The sequence below is a fragment of the Drosophila busckii genome, chromosome 2R (genome assembly GCF_011750605.1).
Source record: "Drosophila busckii strain San Diego stock center, stock number 13000-0081.31 chromosome 2R, ASM1175060v1, whole genome shotgun sequence".
Classification (NCBI taxonomy): domain Eukaryota; kingdom Metazoa; phylum Arthropoda; class Insecta; order Diptera; family Drosophilidae; genus Drosophila; species Drosophila busckii.
This window is the reverse complement of record NC_046605.1, coordinates 2,836,586-2,861,863: the sequence shown is the minus strand read 5'-3', so window position 1 is coordinate 2,861,863 and position 25,278 is coordinate 2,836,586. Positions and strand designations below refer to the sequence as shown.

The 25,278-nt window shown below is 37.8% G+C and overlaps 2 protein-coding genes across 3 annotated transcripts; one reads left to right on the top strand and one right to left on the bottom strand.

Annotated features, from left to right (window-relative positions):
- Window positions 1-1,550: 1,550 nt before the first annotated feature.
- On the top strand, window positions 1,551-24,944 carry LOC108594945. The gene is made up of 3 exons (XM_017980078.1): window positions 1,551-1,706; window positions 2,802-2,911; window positions 24,860-24,944. Exons 1-3 carry the CDS (start codon window positions 1,551-1,553, stop codon window positions 24,942-24,944), a joined length of 351 nt encoding a protein of 116 aa, XP_017835567.1.
- LOC108595633 (maker134) lies at window positions 11,821-12,565 on the bottom strand. 2 transcript variants are annotated; one of them, XM_017980902.1, is made up of 3 exons: window positions 12,466-12,565; window positions 12,173-12,412; window positions 11,821-12,121 (listed from the first exon to the last, which is right to left on the bottom strand). In XM_017980902.1, the coding sequence occupies exons 1-3, from the start codon at window positions 12,551-12,553 to the stop codon at window positions 11,940-11,942; spliced, it is 510 nt and encodes a 169-aa protein (XP_017836391.1). In that variant the 5' UTR covers window positions 12,554-12,565; the 3' UTR covers window positions 11,821-11,939. The 2 variants fall into 2 exon arrangements, with proteins under 2 accessions (XP_017836391.1, XP_017836393.1); XM_017980904.1 differs by having other exon boundaries at window positions 12,469-12,565.
- Window positions 24,945-25,278: the final 334 nt, after the last annotated feature.

The following is a 25,278-nucleotide window of genomic DNA, read 5'->3' as shown; positions in this document are numbered from 1 at the left end:
ATTTATTTATTTTCTAATATAGCAACACACATTGTTTGAATGAGGAAACAGTACGAACAATAATGAGACTGTACAAATGACGACTGAACAATAATCAAGGATGTAGCTTGTTCTTCTATTTTAAGGAGCAGCTCAATTGAACTTATTCTAAGACTGCACAAGTGACGACTGAACAACTGAATACTGAACAATAATCAAGGACGTAGCTTGGTTTTTTACTTAAAGTTTCAATTGAACTCTATTGCGTATACGTAACTTTAGCTGCAATCAGCTTGCAACACATGGGAATGTAAGCACATTGACGAGCTCTTTGACAAGATCGAACTGAATGGCGGCTCTGCAAATGACTGCGGCTTCGTTTAGCTGTTGAATCGTCATTTACGCTTTGGTAGCCGCTTGACGCTTGTGCTGTGGACATTAAACAGTTGCTGCTGTAAATAAATTGCGCTCTAAGCCACAAGCTGGCGTTGAAATGTTATAAACGCAATGCTAACTGACATGCGTATTATTTTCTATTTTCTTCATGTGTGTGTTCTTCTGTTACTGCTAGCGCAGCTGTCTTTTGTAGCTTACTGACGTTTGTCATTTACAACTGCCAGTGGTGAGTGCGTGCGATGCTAACAAATGCCAAGGTGCACTCCATGCTCGCTCGCTGGCTGACCTTTTGTTGTCCTTGCAGTTGCTTGTCACTGCGCTTTGTCACAATGTTGTATTGCAGCTCTAGCAGTTGTCACGTTGGCAACGCGTATGCTGCGTATACGCAATGGGAACGTTTGCAAAACGTGTTGAACTTCAACTCAGCTTACATAAGCAGCTGCCAGCCAGCAGTCAAGGTCCTCCTCACACAGCTAAAAAGATGCTATTGATTTGAAATCAAAATACTTTATTTGATTGGCAACAACAACGTGGGTAGCAACACATTTTTGTAGCTTGTTAAGGCTTCTTCATGCAGCAGGTCGAGGTCGCCACCGCAACTCTAGAGCAGCAAAATCACGCCATACTCAAAATAAGCGCACTCTAAGCATTGAAATCGTAGCGCTCTCTAAGCAAAGCGTAGCGCTCTCTAAGCATTGAAAAGGAAACGCTCTCCAAGCGAAGCGAACGTAACGATCTCCAAGCAAAGCGAACGAGGCGCTCTCTAAGCAAAGCGAACTAAACGCTCTCCAAGCAAAGCGAACGTAGCGCTCTCAAAGCAAAGCCTACGATGCGTTCTCTAAGCAAAGCCGAACGAGCCGCTCTCCAAGCAAAGCGAACGTAGCGCTCTCAAAGCAAAGCCTACGATGCGTTCTCTAAGCAAAGCCGAACGAGCCGCTCTCTAAGCAAAGCGAACGAGTCGCTCTCCAAGCATTGATAACGAAGCGCTCTCCAAGCAAAGCGAACGAGTCGCTCTCCAAGCAAAGCCAGCGATGCGCTCTCCCAGCTACAAATACGATCGCTTACACCAGCACAACGTTGAGAGCGAGCGCTAGCAAGATAACAAGCCAGGGGACCTATGTGGGTGGTTAGTCAATCCTAGTGGTGAGCGTTCGCTCAGGAGAGTCAAGCGACAGATGAGCGGCAGCGGCAGCAGCAGCCTCGCCGACTGGCAGCCCAGACTGCAGTGTCAGTCGTCTTTGAGTGCTCAAGTGATTAACATGCGTGCAGTGGAAAATTTTTGCGCTTTGGCAGATCAGCTAAGCAACAGCAACGTTGCTTGGACATTTCCGGTAAGTCCTTACATATATATAAAGCTGCTTCAATTTTTACTACTTATAAATTTATTATATGTTTTATATTTTAAGTATTGAAGTTGCAAATATTAATTGATACCAGCTGCTATATTTTTACAAACAAATTGAAGCTCAAGTGCAATGACTAAGAAGTTTATATATATATATATATGTATATACATATATCGTTTTTATATGCCAGTTTGCTAGTCTTATTAAGCCTTTATATATTTGTTAACATGCAGCTGCTTCAATTTGTACAACTTTTAAATTTATTAAATGATTTATTTGTTTGATTTATTTTCAAACAAATTTAAACTCAAGTGCAATTTACATATATGTAATATACATATATGTATATACAGTGAGTCTTAAAATGTATATATAATTTACCTTCATTTTAATAAATTGTTTAATTATTCAGCTCATTATTAACAATAAGCAACAAAAAGTATTTGGTTAAAGACCAATTAGTTGATCAATTAGTTGACTTTGATAAGCAAATTGTTTTAATATTTTGTGTAGCCGCCTTTGGCTTCTAAAATAGCATCGATTCTTCCTCTGTCTACAAGATTTTTGCAAACTTCTGCAGGAATTTTGCTACTCTTATTCAGGGATGATGAAAATGATAAGCACTTTAGATAATTTAGAAATCAAGACACTTCAACGTTCAATGTTAACTTTGTAGAACTCAGTTAAAAAAAAAATAAATGTATGTATATATATATATATATATATATATATATATATATATATATATATATAAACGATTTGGTGGAACAATGACTCATCGAGTTGAGATTACAAAGAAAAGTGAAAGTGAAAAGGAAAAGAATCTAGATGATAGTTAGGGCAGGTCCAGGGCGTCAATCCTACTATCGTTTATCAGCGATCAGCACTCTGCCGCTGCTCCCGTGTTGAGTAAAACAATACTCCCACAAACAATAGTCAATAATAATTAATACAGTTGTAACTTGTATAACAAAATCCATTATTTTTAACTAAGTGCTTTGGTTAAGCAAAATTAAGCTTACCATTTAAATATTATTACCTTAGCTTTATTAATTGACAATTGTTAACTTTTTCTTGCAGCTTAACAAATCAATACATCAAACGTTCAATCAACTTCTGCTCAGTTATCAGCTGATAAACATATTAAAGGATTTCAGCAGCGCACATAATGATTTATCAGCTGACATGGGGTAAGTGCATATTTATTTATATTTATATAATTTAATGCAATTTTGTAAAGTGTTTAACATTATTTGCTGGTTGGCTGGCTGCATTAAGTTCGAAACTTACATGCGCCCAACAACTGCATTGACTGACTGACAAGCCGCAACAGCATTGCCCGCAGCAGTTGCTGCTGCTGTTGGTGCTGCTGCTGCTGCTGCTGCCTGTTATAGTTTGTAGTTTTTGGCGTTGGCTTTGGCCAGCTGGCAGGCAGCTTGTCTGCTCAATTTCTTGTTTGCCTGTATGCAATGCATAAAAACGTGCCCAAAGCACAGGCACATGCTTGTCTCTCTATACAAACACATACACAGAGATGTGTGTGTATGTGTGTGTGCTGTCAGCAACCGAAATTGCCACAATTTGTGGCTGTGTACAATTTGGCCACGCATCAATCTGTGCGCATGTTAACCAACAACAACAACAACAAGAGTAACAACAATAAGGCGCAAGAAAAAAGGAGCACTGCTATAATAAACAAGTCACACACACAATGTCCTTTGAGCATAGCAGGCGACAGCAGCAGAGCAAACGGATGACGCGTGCTGCAGAGCATTTCCGTTTCCGCTTGAATGCTGCCGCTGTTGTTTGTCTTTTATTGTAGTTTAGTGTAGCGCTTTTACAGCTTTTCAAGTAGCTAATTTTATATGTGTGTGTGTGTGTGTTAGTCTTGCATTTTGCACATAATTTGTACGGCTCGGTCGCTGTGGCGTATGCGTAATACCTTGACAGCCATTTTGGCTGTGCTGTCATGAGCCGACTTGAAACTTAATTAACATTTGATTGATAAAGGTCATGCGCACACACACACACACGAACACACACACACACACATAAGCAAATACCACATGCAAATGAAAATTGAACAATGCCAGCGGCTTGACTACTAACCCTTGTTTAAACGCGTGTCTCTGTCTCTGCAGCTGTGTGCGTGCTGCAAATTTTAATTAGTATTATAAATTATTGCCAACGGTGTTGTAATTAAATGTGTGTGTGGCAATTAAATTTGACTGCCACAAAAGCTTTAAACCGTATGCAGCACCCCAAAATCAATGACAGTCTGTCTGGCCGTCTGTCTGTCCTGCGCTCTATGCAAATATTGCGTTTAAATTTGCATAAAAAATCACAAAAATTTAGTGGCATTGGCCAATTTGATTTGATTTGGCCAATTGCCTGGCAATCGGCAACGTAGCTTGAGCTCAGCTGTTGCTAAGCAGCTTAGACACTACAATTTGAGCCTCCCCCCCAACCCAACACTCACTCGTTGCCCTTTTTGCTTTTTGTGCTGCATTCATGTGAGTGTGTGATTGAAAATTGCATTTCGTTCTTATCACTTGGCCATGCAAATGGCACAAGCAAAGAGAGATAGAGCGACAGAGAGCGCGCTGCATACAAAAGGCCACTGAAGTGAATTCAATTGAATTGCGTTTGCTATCGCTGCTAAACTAAATAAGCTGAGGCACACACACACACACACAAGTTGCAGCAACAATATTTACACGTCTCTGTTGCTGCTGCTGGCATTGAACTCCTCCAATTTCAATCATCATTTGACGCACTTTATCATATGTATTAAAAATTTATTGATATACGCCAAAAGAGCCATAAAATACTTCAACACAGACCAGCCCCCACCCCCCACACCCCCCACTTCAGTTTCGAAGTAAGCAAAAGAAAAGCTGTAGCTACGTCTTGGGCAAATTCAATAAATTGCTTGGCTTGACATAAAATAATGCTGCATTATAGACTTGTGCTTTTGGCTGCTGGCACAAAAAAAAATTATATATATATATATATATGTGTGCTTATATCGAAACCGCCAAATGTTGCCCTGGGGAGTGCGTTGCGAGTACCAAAAACTTTGAGACAAGCAACGGGCAGACGTCGATAGATACGTGCGACATACGCCAACTTGATATTAAACCTTGCTGGCTGCTTGGCTGGCGGTTTTACTTTTGTTTTTTTTTTTTTTATATTTCTTTGGCTGGTAATTCAAATTGTTGCTGGGCAGACGAAACAATGACAATGAAACTGGTAATGGCGCTGGCGCTGCCGCTGACTGTGGCGCGGGCACATCGATTTCTATTTATGTTTTATGGAACGTAAAATGATTGAGCCGACTGAAGGCGACAATCGACACGCGGGCTGAGCGTTTCAAAAGTGATGAAAGCAGTGGCCACAAATTGTTTGGGGTGTATAGTTGGCCAAGGCTGCAAAAATAACGTGTAAAAGTAGCGAGCTTAAGCTAGAATTGCAATTTATGCGTTATATGTGCTTGATTTGATTACCCAAAAGCAGCGAGTAAGTTGTAAAAAAGTAACGAGTAGCGTGTGAAAAGTAGCGAGTGCGCTGCTTAAGCACTACAAACCTTTTTTGCTTGCTTTCATTGCTTAAAACTAGCGAGTAGCGCATAAAAAGTAACGAGTAGCGTGTAAAAAGTAACGAGTGCGCTTCTTAAGCACAACACATTTTTTGCTGTGCTGCCCTTGCATGATTTGATTGTTTTAAACTAGCGAGTAGCGTGTAAAAAGTAACGAGTAAAGAGTAAAAACTAGCGAGTGCGCTTTGTAAGCACAACAAACCTTTTGCACTGCTGCCCTCTAGGGTATACACACGCACATTTCGACAGACATGCGATAAAAAGTGGGCGGAGGGGCTTACAATGGGCGTGCCCATGCGGCCGATATCAGCAAATCGTTTGTGACATTGCGTTTGGTAAGCGTGAAGCGGCTGTGTAAATTACAGCTTCCGCACACACACACACACACACGCAATATCTTTCATTCTTTTTTTTTTATTTATTTATGTGCTTGTATTTTTTTGGGGAGACTGTGCCATTGTTGCGGGCGCTTGCATATCTTGAAAAGTTGTCGTGTGGCTATCATCTTAACTTGATGTGGTGCTAAGTGTGTTGTTGTTGTTGTTGCTGCTGCTGCGACACTTGAAAATGATGAACTGCCAGCTGTGTGTGTGTGTGTTTGTGTGTGTGAGTGTGTCTCAAGTGCTAAATGGCCGCTTAAAGCGTTTTATATTTTTAGCTTGACGCATTTAATTTGAAGTCAGCTTAATGCTGCTATAATTGCTGCAAATTCAATTGGCAATAAAGCCAATGTTATTAGTCGTTGTCAAATATGCTCAAAACAATATGTGCAGCAATTCAATTTGTTTTGTTGCCCAAAACGACGTTAAGCGGCTTATAGGTCGAGCCCTTGTGCACACGCGTGTGTTTCTCTCTCTGTGTGTGTGTGTGTGGGTGCAGCTAAGTGAATAAAAATCTTTTTGCACAATTCATTAAACGCAAATTATGCCCCTGAGAGGCGCATGTGGCAAGCTGGCGGGGCAGGCGAGCAGGCTCACATTTGGGCCCAATGCCAGTTGCCAGTTGCCATTTGCCTTTGGTCTTTTGTGCGTTATTTGTTTGGCCAGCACACGCAGGGCATACGAAATTCAGGCGCGCAAAAGGATTCACATACGCACGTGCCTAAGCCTCAGCCTCAGCTTCAGCCTCAGACATTGGCTGGCACTTTGCTGTCTCGTATGGTCAAAAAAAAAGAAAAACACGTAACCGAAAGCAAAGAGACAATGAACCCCAATGAGTGCGGCCTACTACAAGTGAAAAAGGTAATAAAGCGCACTCGCCGCCAGCCGTCGCCATTTTGTGTAACAACAGTTACAATTGACACACACACACTACAAACTCCAAGCTAAAGTTGTATAAACTGCTGCAACTGCTGCTATGACTTGTTTAATTTATGTTAACTTTTGTTTATAATTTTTTGCTCAATGTTGCGTTGCTTTGCTGTGTTACGGAAATGTTCACGCGTATAGATAAATAAAAGTTGACAGCAATTTATTGTCACACTTAGAGCAGCGCCCAAGCTGCTGCCACATTTTTTTGTTGCAGTGTAGCCTGCGCATTGTTATGTAAATTGTGCGTAAGTTTTTTCTGCGCTGCGCTGTTAACAAGTTTGATACTTTTGAGTGCTGCGCACATTGCGTATACGCAATCGTTGTTCAATTTACATTGACGTCAGCGCATGCAGCGCTAAATGATTTTGTTGTGCAGGTTGCAATTGTTGCAGCTGCAACTTTCAAGAGTGCTAGGGGGCTGAAGTTGAGAGCTGCATGAAATATTTACAAGCTGATTGCGCACCAAGGCCAGCGAATCGAACAGTGGCGTCAGTTTTTAAACTCAACTCAAGCATTTAGTGAGCTCAATGATTAAACACAATTGAGGCTTTGGTTGCTACGTATATATAATTAAATGTTTAAACCTCTTCGAATAGTCTGTGCTGATTACAACAAACTTTACTCTGTTATCACACAGACTACTGATTGTATTACTAAAATATCTATTTTAACTTTTTTAACTAATAATAATTAAAACTTACTAACCGATTTATTATAACTTTTTTAACTATTAATAACTAACACTAACCCAGACCTATTGGGTTTTTGGGTTTTCCCCAATCCTTGCAAAGAATGTTGGATCTGTTTAACACTTCCAATCTATAAGTTTATCAAATATACATAATTTTAAATCATTTTTAAATTTAATTTTAAATATTTTTTGTAATCTTTTTCTTTTATAGTCGACTGTTCATAGTTGACATTACATAAATAAATAAATGTTTGCAATAAACTTATTTAAAATTTAATTAATTTAAAGTGTGTCTTATTCTTATTACAAGCGCTTCAAATATTTCTGCGCTGTGCAATTCAGTCGCCGCCCTCTGCTTAACTTTTTCCAAGTTAAACTGTTGCTGCTTAGTGTAAGTTAAGCTGCTAAGCTCATTGTCATGCTCTTACTACAATAAAAGCGTTGAAATATCTACACTGCAAATATATTTCAAACTAAGCATTCCTAGCGCTATTTAAAATTCATTTCAACGTCAAACATTTACAAACATTTAAATTCAAGCATTGTTTGGCCTCTGTCTACATTAAAGCCTAAAAATACGCACTGCTCAGCGCTTTTGTTGCTGCTATCTCTGGAGACTTCGCTGCAGCATTTGTTGCTTTTGATGTCGTCGTGCATTTAGCAAATTGGTATGGGAAAACTATTTTTCCAACAGGTAAACGCTGCCATTGCCATTGCCATGGCCACTTTAACAGTAGCAGCGCTCTCAGTGTCGCATTTGGCACTTGCGTTTGACTGGACGCTGCGCCCTAGTGCTGGGCAAATACTCGTTACTGCAAAATTTTCACCATTGTTTGCATGCCATTGAAATAAAGAGAGAGAGAGACTGAGAGAGAGAGCGATATACATTTGGGGCTTATATTGTATTAAAGCTCAGGAATGTGAGTTGTTGTATTTGCTAGTCAGCTCGACTTTATCGGCTTTTTATTGAAAACAAGCAACAATAAATTTTGTAGCGCATACTTCAAATGTCAAATGCGGCAGCGATAAAAAATTTTCTTTATTGTTTCGCTGCATGTGTGTGTGTAGAAATTTTCAAGCTACACATTGCATTTTTCCCTTTTTGTATTTTGCCTTTTTGTTCGGCGCTGGCTTTGACAGTTTTTGCAATTTATATTTATTTGCAGCGCTGGCCTTAAACTAAACACTGGAGCTGTAGCTGGACTTGTGCATAAATTAAGATAAACGCGCTGCTTAGCTATACGCTGTATGTGTGTGTGTGTGTGTGTATGTTAGCTGTCAGCTTGTTGGGCTGTTTAATTTATAGCAGCAACTTCACTTTAACTGCGTCGCCATTGACTTTAATTTGATGGCCCTACACTTGTCGTCGCTGCTCTTGTTAATTGAAACTCACTCACTTTGGTGCCAGCTTATGAGCATCACCCCAGCCCCAGTGTGCTGGCCATTTTGACAGCTAGCCATGTTTTGAAGCTCAGCAGCATCAATGCTCGAGCGCACGCCGCCGCCGCCCCAGTGGAGTTGACAGCTAATGAATTGCTGGCCAGATAGCCTGTCAACGCTTTGACCTCAGCCGTCTGAACATAACTAATCAGTTGAGTTCTGGATTTAGCCTCAGCATATTTAAATAGCCATTTAAAGGTTTCGCTTTAGCTTTCGCTTTCGCTTTTGGTTTCAGTTACGGTTTGGGCTTTAAGCAAGCGCTTAAACTCGACTCATAGAGCATGTAAATTATTTGCATAAGTACTCGTTGGGCTTACGCTATGCGCTCTGTTCATTGTTGACTGCCCAGGCACGTGCTGCTCATATTTAAGCGCACACACACACACACACACACACACACACAAATATACATATGGCCATTTAGACAGCGTCCGGCTGCTGTACGGCTTTGGTCTGCTTATTATTTTAATGGCCATTTTACTGTGTCGATTTCCACTTGGCTGCTGTGTGTATGTGTATTTGTGTGTGTGTGATTTTAACGTCACTTTAATACAATACTTATGCAGCGCTCTAGCCTCAAATAAGTAGTCATAAAAACGTGCCTAATGCGCTTTATGTGCAGCTCTGCTTAAATTTTTCCATGGCCAGCCATTTAGCAGAAAAGTATTTAAAATAAAAGTAAGTTTGCTGGCTAGCCGAAAAATAAATTAGCTTATATTAAAGCTAAAGTGTTTTATAGCGCAAAAATACATTTTTAGTCGTTGTTAAATAAAAAGTGTAGGCAAAACAGAAATTATCAAAAATGCAATTAGCTGTGAGTTAGTTTATTATTAATAGTTAAATGTTGATCAACTGCAGCTGCTAAGCTGTTGGAATTAGCACAGAATACTCAGCGGAATACATGGCATGATTTATTTAACAATAGTTTAACTTTATTAATAGAGCAAATGCCATTTTGCAAAGCAATTAGCATATCAGTGACTAGTAAGTTATTTGAGTTGAGGGAATATTAAGAAAACAAAGCGTATGTACTATGACTTGAAGTTAATCAAGATTGCTTCACATAATCAAATGGTTAGTATATATTTTAGTTGCTATGCTGTAGAGCTGGAAAGAATATCGACGATGTATCGATACATCGAGTTTTTCAAACATCGATGTTCGATGTTTCCTCTTTACCCATCATTAGTAAGTCACTGACTGCGTTCGTTGTGTTGTTTTTGTTACATTTTACTTAGCAGAAAATCTTGGAAAGCTAAACACATATTTTTATCAATTAAATAAATAATAAAATAAACGTTAAAACTATTATACTAGTATGCTGGCACTCAAACTGTTTGTTCTATATTTTTCCGCGCTGTTTGGCCAAAGCTCTAGTCAACTCTATTGAGCTCACACTTAATTTCGAAACTGATGTCAATGGGCAGCGACCTATTGTCCTTAGCATAAGCAGTTGGTGCTGTAACAAACTTAAAGCGACTCTTTATAGACGCTAGCGCTATATTAATCTTTGGCTTCAAATGTTGTGCTCCCAACTTCAGCACAGGCTGTAAGCTAAATTTAGCTTTGATAAAATTCATACGCTGATAATTCAATTTACGCCTGCATTGCTGTTTACCCTCATTAGCATTAGTTATATGTTTGCTACAGTATACATAATAATACCAATATTAATTATATTTTATGTATTACAGAAATCTGCTGTATGCATAACTATGACGAAGCTACACGATTAAATTAAATCCACGCCTTTGTAGTTAACAAATGCATAGTTATTATATTAGATTAATAGACATTACGCCAATGCATTTGGCATCTTCTGCAGCCCAAACTGAAGTCCAATAAATTGCTATATATTCAATATTAAGAACAGTAGCTATGTCTGCATAGCTCTCAGCTGCATGCTGAACAATCCTAAACAAATCCTGATGCTTCACTATCAGCTCGTATTTGTAGCTGCAGCAATATAAAATGTTTGGCATTATAACTAAATACAAAATAAAAAATAAATGTCTATACGTTAAAGCATTTTATGATTTTTATAAAGCTTTTTATAGTTTGTTAGTTCGCCATATTTAATGAGCAGTTTATCAAGCCACACGTTCAAGCTAATTATATATACAAAGCTGAATTGCGCTGCTTATAATTATAAACAATTAAAGCGCAAATATAGCTCTTATAACTAAAGTACTAATAAATTGCTTTGCAAATATATTAAATGCTTATCTATATAGCGTCAGTTCATACGCGTTATCTAGCTGCGATTACTCTTTGTTTGCTTAGTGGCCCTCACCTCAGCCAATAATTTCACCAGGTTAAAACTAAAAGCATTACTCACAAAAGTGCTAGTCGAAAAATATAAATAAAGCTTTCAGCTCTAGCACTGCAGCTCATACGCATTTGCAAATCGATAAAAACTCAAGTATATATAAAAAAAAAAATTATTCCAGCTCAAGTTGAATTTATTTCTGGCTTGCTGTAATTTATGCGTCACGTTTGTTACAGTTGAAGAAATATTAATTGAAGTGCGGCGCATAATTTAAGGCCTTTGGACAGCTTTGGTATTATTGTTGGCTGGCTGGCTGGCTAATTAAATGCAGTGGCACACACAGGGGGCATGTGGCAAGTGGCAGGGCGCAATGCAAATTGAAGCAGCGCTCAAATTGACAAACTTTGCCTCAACTTTTGCTGCAGCCAAGCCAAGCCAAGTGGCAATGTTTTTTTGCTTTTTTTTTTTTTTTTAATTAAAATTAACACATAAGGGAAATGTTTGATATTTGTGACAGGCTGTGCGCGAGCTGCCACAAGTAGTTGCCAGGCTAATTAGCTTAACGTACTTACTTTGGCGCTTGAAGCGGCTCAACTTTTGCCAACACACACACACACATGCATGCATACTTGAAAGTCGGTAGCTGTATTTGAAATCAATTTGTGGCAGTTTGAAATCTAGTTTCATAACTATGTCAGGCTTACTGTTCGTTCGTGCCACATTTAGCTGCAGCTTGCATATCACAATTTTTGGCACTTTTGGGGCACACAACACAACAAAATGCACGAAAATTTGTTAGGCGCTCAAAAACTTTTGTTTACTGGCAAGTTTGGCATACGTTAAGCATACGCCAAGTACGCCAAGTAGTTTGCTTTATTGCACTAAATTACAAATGCAGCTGCTGCTGCGTTTAAGACTGTACTGAAACAGAAAGCTGCTCGCTGGTGGGTGCTACATACGCTGGTGGCTTCTCCTGCTGCTCGAATGGATTGCGAATGGCTGTGCGCTCATTGGCCGAAAGCGCTGACGTGTTAACAGCCATTGCCTCAATATGCGACTTGTATATGACAATCATGCCAAAGGCAATAGCAGCTGTAAAATACGTGGATTAGCAAACTGATTAGCTAAGCACTGTGGACTCACCTGTGGCCAGTAGGCAGCCCAGTAATGAAAAGAACGCCGAAGCAAAGTCCCACCAGCTGAACATGGCTTCCAAAAAGAAAAAGCTCACAGCGCTGAACACCAGCAGACTAACCGCACTGGTGCACAGCCAGATGCCCACAAAGTGCTGCTTATGCACCTGTTGCTGCTTCTTTATGCCATAGAACAGGCTAATGGTGCCAATCAGCTGCAGTCCGCGCACTGCGTTGAATATTTTCTCAGCTGCAAAAGCGAAACTGCGTTTAAATTCGCTCAAACTTAGCTCAGCTACTTACTGCGATAATCGAATGCGTATGTTATAAGCGTCAAGCCCATAACAATCAGCCCAATGGCCAAATGCTGATATTTCTTGTTTTGCCACATAATTCGTTAAAGTTTCACAAGCAACTGAATTAAGCTTTGCTCGCAGCAAATAATTGTGGATCGATTGTCGCTTATCTTATCGATCTTGCGTTAACAGATAAGCGAATACATATGTTTTAGCACAACAAGAGATAAAGCGTGCTATGTACAAACATTTTATTGTATATAAACTAAAGCGCTAATGTTAAGAATGGAGCTTAAGCTTTTGCAATTTATAGACTCATAGACAGCTCGAGTACGTATACTTAATTTATATGATAAGCAACTAATTAAACTAAACTATAATCAACGCACTCTGCCCACATCATTGTCAAATAAAGTTGTAAAGCTCTTAGCTCTCAAGAAAACATTATTATATTTATTCTTTATTAAAGCTTGTTTAAATTCGCTTCGTATAATCAGTTGCTATTAAATTAATTTTAATTTTTTTATTATTTTCTTTATTTAAATTCTGGCCATGGGGCCATTTATAAAATTCTTTGGAAATACTTGACATTACTTAGGCTTAGTTAGCACTATATTCTATGAGCTACTCACTTCATAGGGGTCAATGGAGCCTAAACGGGAGGTCTAGCACGTGGGTCCTTTTTTTCAGCCTTCTGGTGTGCTGGCTATTGTCCAGCAGCTGTATAGCCAGTAAATTTTCATGGTCGTCTGAACGTCTTCTGGACAGTCTCCTCAACTGTGTCGATCTGGAGGTCCCTGTGTGGGCACGAGTTCCGCATTTAGAACGGGGCGCCAGTCACCGCTCTTTATATATTGTTTTGGAAACTTTGGATGACCTTTATGTTGCTGGATGCCATAGGTCCAGATTGGCTTCAGTATGGCTTGGTGAAATAACAACTTGTTTTTGATCGACAGTTTAGACTTGGTGCCAATAAGCCAGTAGAGCTGGCCAAATTAGTCGCAAGTTAGTCTCCGATTTCATAATATGACATTATTTATTTAATGTCTTTTTATTTGCTTTATTGCTCTTAATTTACAGCTTCTTGACTAGCCAACAACTTATAGTTGCAGCTGTTGTTGTTGTTTTTGCAAGTGAACTTTATGCTTGTGTGTGTTTGCCTTTGGGCATATTTTAATCTGTGGGCAACTCATTTGACCACAAAGTTAAAAGTTGCATTCATAAGAAATCAAATTGTTTACACACTTTTGGTATGTTTGTTTATTTTGTTGAGGGCAGAGTGCTGTGCTATGAAAAGTTCATAAAACAAAATGAATGCACACACACACACACACAAACGCACACACACATACACTTTGTGGGCTGTTGTGCATTTGATAGCTGAACTTTTGCTATGCACAAATAGCAAAAGTTTTTGTGTTTTTTTAGTGGCAATTATTTTAACATTTAGCGTGTCAAGTTCGCAAATTGGCCTAAAAAATAAAAGAAGAAGAGTAAAACCAGGTGCCAAGTGCCTGTGTGTGTGTGTGTATTTGTTTATAAGCTTCAAAGGCGCAACTAACTTTTCAAGTTTTTAGCAACTTTTCGACACATTGCGAGTTTTTAATTAAAATTTGTTTGAGTTTACTCAGTGCAATGATGTATGTGTCTGTCTCACACACACACTCAAACTGTGTCTTTTAGTGTGTCATAAGTCATTAACAAAATGTGTGTCTGGCAATTGCTTTACTGACGTCACAGTAAGCAGCGTAATTTATGTGTATTTGTAATTAACGCCGAACGCGAGCTCAAAAATCATAATAAATTTCATCTAATTGCATTTTTATGATGCCAAACTTTTTGGCACGCCAACCATTGAAGGCTTTATGGCGTGGCAAGTGGGCGTGGTCACGTAATATGCATTACATACCAATAAAGCGAAAAGCAACAACTGGGCAGCAAATTTGCATAAATTATTCAAAATAACTTTGCCATAAAAAAGGCGAAAAACAACGCTGAGCTATAATTAGCTTTGTAGCAAAAAAAAAAAAAGGCGCCTGTGTTACAAATGTAAATGTTAATTAAGTGTGAAATGATCTAAGACATTTTAATGCACTTGACAAAATAAACGTAAATGTTGCTCATTTATTTCATTTAAATGCGCATTTAAATCTATTTAAAATAAAACTCCACATGAGTCGTCCAACTGTAGCTACTGCTGCTGCTGCTGCTGCTGTTTGTGTGTCGCAAATAAAATAAATAAGCAGCAGCAGCGACAGAGTGAAAATGAAATAAAGGGCAAATAAAAGACAAGCTACAGCATTGCAAAGGAAGCCCAAGCAGCTCAGCTCAGCCCTCGGTGTCTCGCTCTCAGCATGATTTAACGATAATGAAGGTATTTACGAGTTTAGCTCGAAAGCTAAAACTCATCATAATACCAGGCAAAGGTTACACACACATACAGACACAGACAGAGAGCGGCACATGAGCTGGCGCTGGCCTTACGCATGTCCTGGCACTTGTAAGTTGTCTGCCATACTTTTATTTCTGTAAAACTTTTCTTGTTGCTGCTTGTCGATAAGCAGAATGACAATGGCAACAACTACCCGCTGAGCTTAACAGCCTAGCCCAAGAGTTCTACACCTTTTCAACTTCCAGTTGCATAAGTCAACTTCAACATTGTGCGCTAATAAAATTTAATTTGCCATAAAAATCTTACACAGTTGCTCAGTTCGCTGCGCTGCTTCAGCAATTGTCGTCTATGCATAAATCTGAAGCGCTCAGTATAATTACAGCGAGCAAAGCTATAAAATGTTTATATAGATTTGAAATTTTTGCGTCAGCTGCAATTGCTCTAAATTGGGAGCAGAAATTAATAATTAATAAGCACATAGACTAACTACAAATGGCAGAGTTAGAGGCTGAAATAATTTTGAAGTAATGGGCAATTGAATTATTTTTATTTTAAGCATGAACTAAAGATCAGACTTGCGATTAATTTGTAGCATTAAGCTAAGTAAATTTTAAAGACTACCATTGGATAGGATTAAATAAAAAATAATTATTTTTGTGCTTGCTCAATCAGTGAATACGATTGGAAATTATTAAAGAAAAATATCAGAAATGTTGTACAATTAAAAAAAATTATTATAATAATACAGGATAAAATAAAATAAAATATATTTAAGCGGGCAATTATTGTCGATCTTTAATTTACTTATTTAATATCAACATTGTAATCATTTATAATCCCATGAGTTGTATTTTAAAGGTGAACTAGTAAGTCCATTACAATTAATTAAAAAATAGTTTGTTGGTAAATTAAAGTTATTTTTAAGCTTTCTTAATCAATGATTACGACTGGGAATAATGAAAAAAATATCATGGAAATTTGAGTTTATTTAGTACAATTGAAAATAATTGTTGAAAATATTTGATTTCTTTCTATTAATTATTTATTTTTGTTATTTAATATTAATATTGTAATCATTGCTATCATTAATTCGTATTTTAGAGCTGAAATAGTAAATCGATAACAATTATTTTGGCGTATGCTGCAATAAATACGATTACAAATATATAAAAAATATTTCGACTATTCAAAATAATATAAATAAACGTTTAAAGTACCTTTCTAAACTTATCTAACTTAGGCTTGTAGCATTTTATTGCAAACTTTAGCATCAATTTGCAACTCTTTTATTTATTTATTTAATATTAACATTGCAAACATTGATAGTCCCATTATTTGTATTTCAGATAAGAAATAGTAAATCAATTACAATCATTACTGATTGCTGCAATGAATGCGACAAAAGTTAATAATATATAAATACTCTTACATTATTTTATAATTTATTTAATACCTTAAGGTAAATTATACAAAATATCATATACCAAACGTAGCTAATTGAAACTTATTGCTATTAGAATCAATTGCCAATAAATTTTAAACTGCTGCTAACTGAATTGAAATTTCACAGCTATTGTCTGCATCAAGCTCTAAACTGCTGGGCGCACAATCAAAATCGCGCATTGCTTTAATTACCAGCGAATTGTGAACGATTGCGGGTTAGCATTAACAAAGGCATTCTGAGCTTAACCAAATCGCATTACACAGCGGTTGCCTCAGCACAGAGCACAGAGCGTGCAACAATGCGAATTCGTCAACAATTTGCGGCTACTGCCAGTGCTGACAAACTCTCAAATTATGCGCTTTGCCCAGCAGTTGTGGTGTGTTAATTGCGCAGTCCATTTGCAATCGACTATAACTGACAATGAGTGTGCGAGTGTGCGAGTGTGCGAGTGTGCGAGTGTTCGAGTGTGTGTGTGTGAGCATTTTGGCCTTGGTTAAGACAATGCCAGTTGCATTGAATTGAACCGGAACTGACGCTGGCGCTGGCTGTTGGCCAAAAATGCATTTTTGTTTGTTTGCAGCAGTTGCAACATGGGGCGTATGCGCAATGCCACAGAGAATTTTTGCATTAAGCAGCACATTGCACATTTTCAATTATAATTATTAACAGCTTGCAATGTTCGCTGTTTTTTTCTGCTGCTTCTGCTGCTTCCCCAGTGATTGCAGCTGCAACTTACCTGCGCCTGCCTGCCTGGCATTGTCCTTGCTGTCTTACCTTGTCATTGCTCATTGTAGTTGCTTTAAGTGGTTTTTTGTCTTTGCTTTGCGCTGGCTTTTGTTGTTGTTGTTGTTGCGCTCTTACGGTTTTGTTATTGTCAGCCATTTTAGCCCGAAAGGCAACTTTTAACATTTAATGATGCTGCTTTGTATTTTAATACGCCAGCCTCGCTCCTCTGCCAGGATACGCTGCTTCACTGTCAGCACGTGCCATAAGCAGCGCTTTCAAAGCAGCGGCAGCGAGAGAAAAAAAATAACTTTTAAGTAGACAAGCAATGTGGCCGCCGCCCACAGCGCGCGCTGCCTTTTTTTTTCTTCTATTTTTTTTAGTTGCACTTTAAGTTGTCTACTCGTTTCCAATTTTGCTGTGCCAAGGTGTTTGCAGCAATTTGTGTCAGCCGGCTCGGATTTGCTGCTGGGCGTGTCCTTGACAAAAAGCCGCAGCCACAGCCACAGCCACAGCCACAGCCGCAGCCGCAGCGTGTGGCATGCGGCGTGCAGATTGTGCCAATTTAACCTGTTGCAACGCTTTGCTTTTGCTCAAGTTGCGATTTCTTAACTTTTTGCCAGCGCAAAAGTTCGCGAGCGAGCGAGCGCCTAAAGCGCCAAAAAGTTTACGTGTGTGTCTGTCTTAAATGCAATTGCAATTTTAACTTGGCAATTGCTAAAGTTTAAAAATTGCAGCTGACCAAGGCAGCAGCGTAGCTTGTTGCAAATGCAAATGTCGCCTGCGCTGCTTATTACAAATTAATTTCACACGTGAGTGCAGTTGACTTGAAGTGAAGTTATGCAAGCCAACATGGCAAGCTCCAAGCTCCAAGCCAAGCCAGCTGACATTATGTCAGTCATATGACATTCAATTAGGAAAAGTTGTTGCATGCTGATGAGCAAATGTGCCACAGCACAAGTTGCAAGCGTGCAGAGCAAGCAATCAGCAATGTTGTCCCAAGCTGCTAAGGCGACAAATAATGCAACAGTGTGTGTGTGTGCCTGTGTGTGTGCCTGTGTGTGTGTGTGTGCAGCGCATATTGAGCTGAAAGATAATAGTTATTGGCAGCTAAAACTGAGTGCGCAAGTTGCCAAAAGCAATTCAAGTGTAAAGCATAAAAATGCACAAATTTAAGATTTGCTATATATACAGCTTACTGCTTACATTAAAGTCGGCTCAAGTCGGCAGCTTTATAGTGCACAGCAAAATAATCTAACATAAATAGCGCGAATTCAATACGCAGCAGTTTAGCTTAAGTCTACGTATGAAACCCTTGAGCTCTCTTAATCTTTTAATGTCAAAGTGAAACTAAAAAAATGTTGATTAATGATTTGTTTGTATATAACATGCAGACTAATTTTTTTAATAGCGCACAATATTTTAAAAATATTATTGAATACAAAATGAAGTGTTTTTCATACTAAATTGGATTTTTATAAGTAGCCAATATACAATTTTGAAATTAACACGAAATTATTAAAGAAACTTAGCTTTTTATATAAAAAAATATTTCACTTTGAGAAAATTACTATTAACGTTGAGAATTAAGAATCATTTAATGTGTGCCATTTAATAAAATAATTAAAAAAAATCATTTAATGTGTGCCACATTATGAATTTTCATTGGATCTGTATCATACATATCAGACTTTATGCTTATACTATTAAAAGGTTACAGGTAGAGCTAACTAGCATAAATAATATGGAAATTTTACTTAAAGAAATATAAAGATACGAAGTAGAACGCAGCAAAAAATGTTTGTCAAAATAATTGTGCCAAGCAGTGTATATATGTCTTAAAATTGACTTAATTTGTTATATCTTTATAGTTATTGTTGGCTTATAATGTTGTCTAATTAGTTTTAAAATTAAACTAACTTCAAGCATCGATACTTCTTCACTTCTAATCTTTTACTGAATTCTCTTCTTCTCTTTTTTGCTACTTAGAGCTGCCTACACGTTCAGTTGTTCAGAAAGCTCCCACATATATTCTTGTTTATATTTTATAGCTTTAATACTTATATATACTTTTAGATTTCATATTATAGCAGTACACTTAGCCCAGCTTATTCATTAGCGAGTCAGCAATCGAATCCACACCCATCTAATAAGCCACTTGACTATTGTTTATTAAGTGCTAGCTAATTAGCTACTTCAAGCAAGTTATTTTAATACTAGCTGCTTACTTATCACATACTTCAAGCTTGTATTTTTATGCTTTCTTCGTAGCTTCACTGTAGTTTGCTGGCAGAGTTTAAGCTCAGCATGAATTCTATGGCAGCGCTATCGACTGCAATTTAATTGTTGCCATTGGCTCGTTATAGCAACACTTTGGACACCTGCTTTGCTATGTGTATGTGTATTTGTGTGTGTGTGTGCCTGTATTGTGCTCGAGTTGCACAATGCAGAAACTGACGCGTGCTTGCCACAATTGCTTGCAACTTGCAATCAACTGTTATTGTTAGCAGCTACTTAAAGGCTTCGGCATTGCAAGTGCCGATGAAAATTGCCAAGTGCAGCAGCAGCAGCAGCTCGTTATATGATATATATATATAAATAACATATCGTAGCAGCAGCAGTTGTTGCTGCTGCTGCCAATGAAAATAACGTTTTTATTAAAAATTTCATTTTCATTGGGAAAAAACAAAAATTGCAAAAATGAAATATGAGCAATAAGCCAGACGAAGCAGCGTCCATCAAAGTCCTTGAGCAGCCAAGTCCAAGTCAAGTTTACCCCAAACTCTCAGCGGGACTTGCAGTAAACTAGCAAAACGCGTGGAGCGGGCAAAGCGGCAGTGCCGCAGGCAAAGCGTTGACGTTCGAAAATTAAAATTACACAGCACAACTTGCAGTCGACAAATATGCGAAGGACGCAATAAAAACAACAACAACAACAAGCTGCTGCTGCCTGCCGCCTGCTCCTTAAAGGCAGCGCTGAAAAAACAAGCTGTAAGCCGGAAACGAACGTCCATTGACGCTAGCGGCCACAATTATTATTTTATACAGCAGCAGCGGCAGCGGCAGCAACTCCCAAAAGCAGCGCAGCAGCAACAGCAACAGCTCTGCTGACTTTTGCAGTCGCCCACAAATATGAACAAGTTTTAATTAAAATTTTATATTTTACTACAGCAGCACGAATTTAATTGTTTAATTTCATTTACAAACTTTATAGCAAGTCGCATATGCCTTTGCTTATTAACTGTAGCGTGCTGCCAAATAATCGCTAGCAAAAATAATAATAAAAATATTAAGCAGCAGCCAAAATGCTGAGCTATGAAAATAATATGCGAAAGCAATTTTGATTTATTTTATGCCGCGGGCAATTTGTACGCCCCCTGCCCTGCCCACTGCCCCAAAGTTGCTTCAACGCCTCCAATTGCTCACACGCTTAACAGATAAATATTAAGTCGCCTTTTTTTTTTTGCATAAAGTCGCGCAATTAGCTGTGCATGTGGCATGTGGCACCTGTAGCTGCCACACAGTTGCACAAGCGCGTGTAATTGCGCGTCCAGCGTTAACGAGCCGCTTGTTGTTGTCCAATGCGCCACTTTAAACATATAAAAAATTTAAAAATGCTTAAAATACAATCACGTGCTTCACTTGTTGCGCACCCTTTGAAGCAAACAAAGCAATCTTCAAAGCTAAGACGGCATAAAAATGCAGAGTGCTCTTATTTTTATTACTTTTTTAAATCCAGTTACAAAGCAAATATAATAATAGGCGCTGACTTGGCAGCTTATGCTACGTATACTTAATATCGAACACACTGAGCTAAAGCATTAAAAGCTAACGCACAATAAATTGATAAATAGTCTAATATTTATAAATATTTTTGAAATCTTTTTCTTTTATCGTCGACTGTTCATATAATAAATAAATAAATATTTTGAGTTAATTTAAATTCTTTGATAAACAATTTTAAACAATTATGATTTTTATTGTGGGCAATTTCTCGTATGAAGTGGCGCCTTGTAATCACATTAAGGGCTAAGCAATAAATATAACAGCTTTAGCTTTATATGTGAAGAAGTTCTTAAGCTGCTAATGCAAACTGCAAATGTTATGAATGAAAAACTTTAATTTTGTAGCTAATCTAACAACGATTCAGCAATCAAACAATTGAGCCATAATACAAAACGTTAAAGCTTCAAGATTTGTTAAATAAAATATCAAAATATTACAAATAAAGAATTGAATGCTTTAATTTAATTTATTAATTTACTTTGCTAATTATACAACAAATGAAATCTTAAATGAGCTCTTGAGCTATAATACAAAACGTTAAAGCTTTTGGATTTGTTAAACAGAATATTAAAATAAATATAAATAATCAATCTATTAATTTGCTTTGCTATTTATACAACAAATAAAATCTTAAATGCTTGAGCTGTAATACCAAAATATCAAAATATTATAAGTAATCAATTGATTTAATTTATTAATTTTCCCTGCTAATTAAACAACAAATAAAATCTTAGATGCTTGAGCTATAATACAAAACATTGAAGCTTTTGAGCTTTGAATTTGTTAAACAAAATATTAAAATAAATATGAATAATCAATCTATTAATTTGCTTTGCTTTTCATACAACAAATAGAAGCTTGCAACAACTCAAAGATTTGTTGACAAACAAACTAAGAAATTAAGCTAAATGCTGCAATTAAATTTATTAATGATATTGAGTGCTAGTTAAACAAATCGAAGCAGCTGCATTTTGTGCATTGCAATTGTGGCAAATTATTGTTGCAATTAAAATGTAAACAATGCATAGTTTAAAGTTTGGCTGCAAATTTTTGCTGCATGCCAGTGCGTTATTTAATATTAAAGTGTGTAGCGTGTGGTGGGGGTTGGGGGGTGGCCTTGCATATGAGAAACGCTTAAACGAGCAGCTGAGTCAAGCAGGCACATGAAATTGCAAATTGGCCGCACTAATTGACACCTGTGACGCCCACAAAAGGGTTTAACAGAGATAGAACGAGGGGTGTGTGGGTGGGGCGGGTTGTGGCTAGCGCTGCGTATGCGTCTGGTCAGCCTAAACAAACGAAGCGCACACACACACACACACAAATCAAGAGCAAAATAATGAAAAATACTCGAGCTCTCGAGTCTTGCGGTAGCTTTTTGGAGTCTCGAACGTTGAGGCGTTGCCAGAAATTAAAAATAAACAAAATTTGTATGCAGAGCAGCAGCAAACAGGTCAAGGGACTGCGCTAGGGATACGAACAGCTGCTGTTGCTCATTTGCAGGCATTGTTAAGGCATTAGTTGCAGGCCTAGCGAGCGAGCGGCTGAGCATAGAGCTATTAGCATTATGGCCATATTATTGTATTATTTATAAGCTTAGAGAGACTAAAGCAATGTTTTTACTTTTGTGTTGCAAGCTTTAAGTTGCTGTTTAATCAACAACAAGAACTTGCCATTTGCGTAATTAATATTTACCTCTCATTGTTTCATTTGCGTTGCTTGGCTAACTTTTTGTGATTTGCTGTGTGTTTTCTTGTTTGTTTTGTTTTTGTTGTTTTTTTTTCAGCTTTCCTGCTCACTGCGCGCAGACTTACAAATTACGCACTAATTAAGCGGCTTCTGTTGCGGCGGCCACTGGCGTTGGCCATTTTTCAAAGTCAGCAGCTCGCTTACTTAAGGGGCCGAGTGGACTTTTGGGTCAGCCTGAGTCGCAGCCTCGCAGCCCTGAGGCTTATGCTGATCAGCTCGCGGCCAGAGCGCGAGAGCGACGCGCATTAGGCGACAAAAGTTAATGTGCATAATTAATTTGCTTTTGCACTTTGGCAAGGCTACAACATGCATACCTTTTTTTTTCGTCCTTTGTTGATTTTGGTTTCAGTTTGTTGTTTACGCTTTCAGCATAAATCAAATTGAAGTGAGCTGTCAACGGTATTCAAAATACAAGTGCCAAGCTACGTAGCTACCAATTAAGCTGACGCTGCCTTTTATGTAGCCGCAGCTGTGTGTGAGTGCCGAAAAAAATTCATCATACGCACTGCATAACATTTTTAATTGGCTGCCAAAATTAAATTGCCAGCTGTACGCACCTGCGTAGGTAACTCAATTGTTATACGCATAAACAAGTTAATTTAGCTTAAATTTACTAGCGCATAATTGAATTCGCTTTAAGCGTCAGTCAGCCAGCCAGCCAGCCAGTCAGCCAGCCAAGCAGCTTGAGTTCATCTAACATGCAAATGCCAAATTCAATAAAAAATAAAATGCCAATGTCTAGGCCTAGGCCTAAGCCACTTATATAGACACAGTCTGTGTAGATATTTTGTTGGGGGCGACAAAAGTGCGTGCAATTGTCAGTGAATTTGCTTATTGTATGTTTGAGGGCAACGCTGCGTATGCGTGTTATGCGCACATTTGAAAGATACACACGTAGCGCAAAAGCTAAAAACAAAAATTCCATGCCTACTTCAACTTTGAATTGATACATAAATGTAAAGTGTATTTACGTTTTTCTTTTGCTGCGCTTCAGAAGAAGAAGAAGCACGCTTTATATGTGTGGGTGTGAACTTTGGGCTATTAATAAATACGCCAGCTGGGAATTGCCATTTGCTGCAAAGTGACCGAGAAAAAAACAAAAACAAAAAGAGCAACAAAAGGAAACTTTGGCACATTTATCAGTTGGCTTTGGACAATGTCAGGCGCAAATCGCCAACGAGGGAATAACAAAATAACACAAAAATGTTCTTTGTTGTTGTTCTTAGTGTGACAGATTTTGATTTTTGCTAGTTCGTTGCATATGTTGCAGTTGCAAAGGCTTTAAGCTCTTTATATGCCGCTTGTCAGTTCGCTCATACATAATTCAAATAATTTACACGCTTACTTAAACGTTTCCAGGCAATGTGTGTGTGTGTGTGTGTGTGTGTGTGTGTGGGCAACTTTACCACATTATGTGGTTCATTGGTTTGCGCCACACTAACTGCAACTTGTTTGATGCGTTGATGCTGCTGCTGCTGTTAACCAAAGTGAGCTCAACTAAACTTTTCAATGCACACACACACAGAAACACACACACACACATGCTGTGCCCAACTGTTGTTGGTTGCTGCGGTTTTGCATTCTCATAACGCACTTAAATATTTTATATAAAATCATGTTGTTTGTTGATAACAAAATGCGAGCAACAACAACTAAAGCATTGAAAGCTTAAAAATAAAAATAAAAACCATATGGCCATATAAAGCATTTAAAAAATTATCACACTTCAATATTTGTATACACTTTGATTTGAAGCTATATCTATGTTGTTGAGTTTTAGCTATTTTATTGTAAGATTTTCTAGACAAGTTCAGCTTGTCAAAAACAAATTACGCATTACGAATGCATTTGAAAATACTCAATGCTATTTTATCGATCAGCTTGATTACATTAACAATTAAAATAATATAATAAAATACATAAATTCTTGTAAATTAAATCTGCAATTGGGGCTAAATTTCAAATTAACAATTTCACACTTAAAAATGATATCAGAATCTGAAGCCATCGATTTTAACATTAAACTTTTCTTATTTATATGCTTAATTTACTATATTTTTTTCTTCATTTATGTTTTAGATGGTTAATTTAACATGTTAAAGAATCTTAGAAATTGTTTAGCATTTGAAATTCGTTTTAAATTCGTCTAGGAAATTCCGACAACAACAAACATTTTGAACAATGTATTGCTGGAGTGCAAAACCCAAGTGTACTAATTCCAGGAATTCGAAATTCACCCGCATTTGCTCTTTCATTGATTAAGATTTTAATTGTGGCAAATGTAATATTTCTTTATTTCTTATTCAGCAGCAGAGCAACGTGGAACCAAAGCGCGGCTAAGCAATGTCACAGCAAAGAAAGCCCAGCATACTCATTTATTCCTGTATATTAGTTGCAATTACCAATATAATTATATCCACAGCTATATTGGACAGCATTATTTATAATAATTACTTATTGCAATGCTCAAGTAAGTTTCAAAAAACAAACATTTTGTACGCAAATATTAATTTTTCATATACTTTATAGCTCACTGGCGATATTATTATGCTGCTTTCATAGCATTAAATGTCTATGCAGCTTTGATGCTGCTGCGGCCCACACATGTCGGTGTCTTGATTTGGATTCTGCTCACTGCACTGGCAATTGGCTATAAAATCTTGAGCTTGCTTTGGGACTCGTGCTTTGAGTGTAAAAGTTGTTCTTTGCTTTTGCTGGTGCCGCGA

Bases quoted from the DNA above. Each gene is read 5' to 3' on its own strand.
- LOC108594945 (XM_017980078.1), top strand. From the start codon at position 1,551: ATGAGCGGCAGCGGCAGCAGCAGCCTCGCCGACTGGCAGCCCAGACTG. The intron at 1,707-2,801 runs GTAAGTCCTTAC...TTTTTCTTGCAG, and splicing joins ACGTTGCTTGGACATTTCCG to CTTAACAAATCAATACATCA. The intron at 2,912-24,859 runs GTAAGTGCATAT...TTTCTTATTCAG, and splicing joins GATTTATCAGCTGACATGGG to CAGCAGAGCAACGTGGAACC.
- LOC108595633 (XM_017980902.1), bottom strand. From the start codon at position 12,553: ATGTGGCAAAACAAGAAATATCAGCATTTGGCCATTGGGCTGATTGTT. The intron at 12,413-12,465 runs GTAAGTAGCTGA...TCGCTTTTGCAG, and splicing joins ATACGCATTCGATTATCGCA to CTGAGAAAATATTCAACGCA. The intron at 12,122-12,172 runs GTGAGTCCACAG...CGTATTTTACAG, and splicing joins GGGCTGCCTACTGGCCACAG to CTGCTATTGCCTTTGGCATG.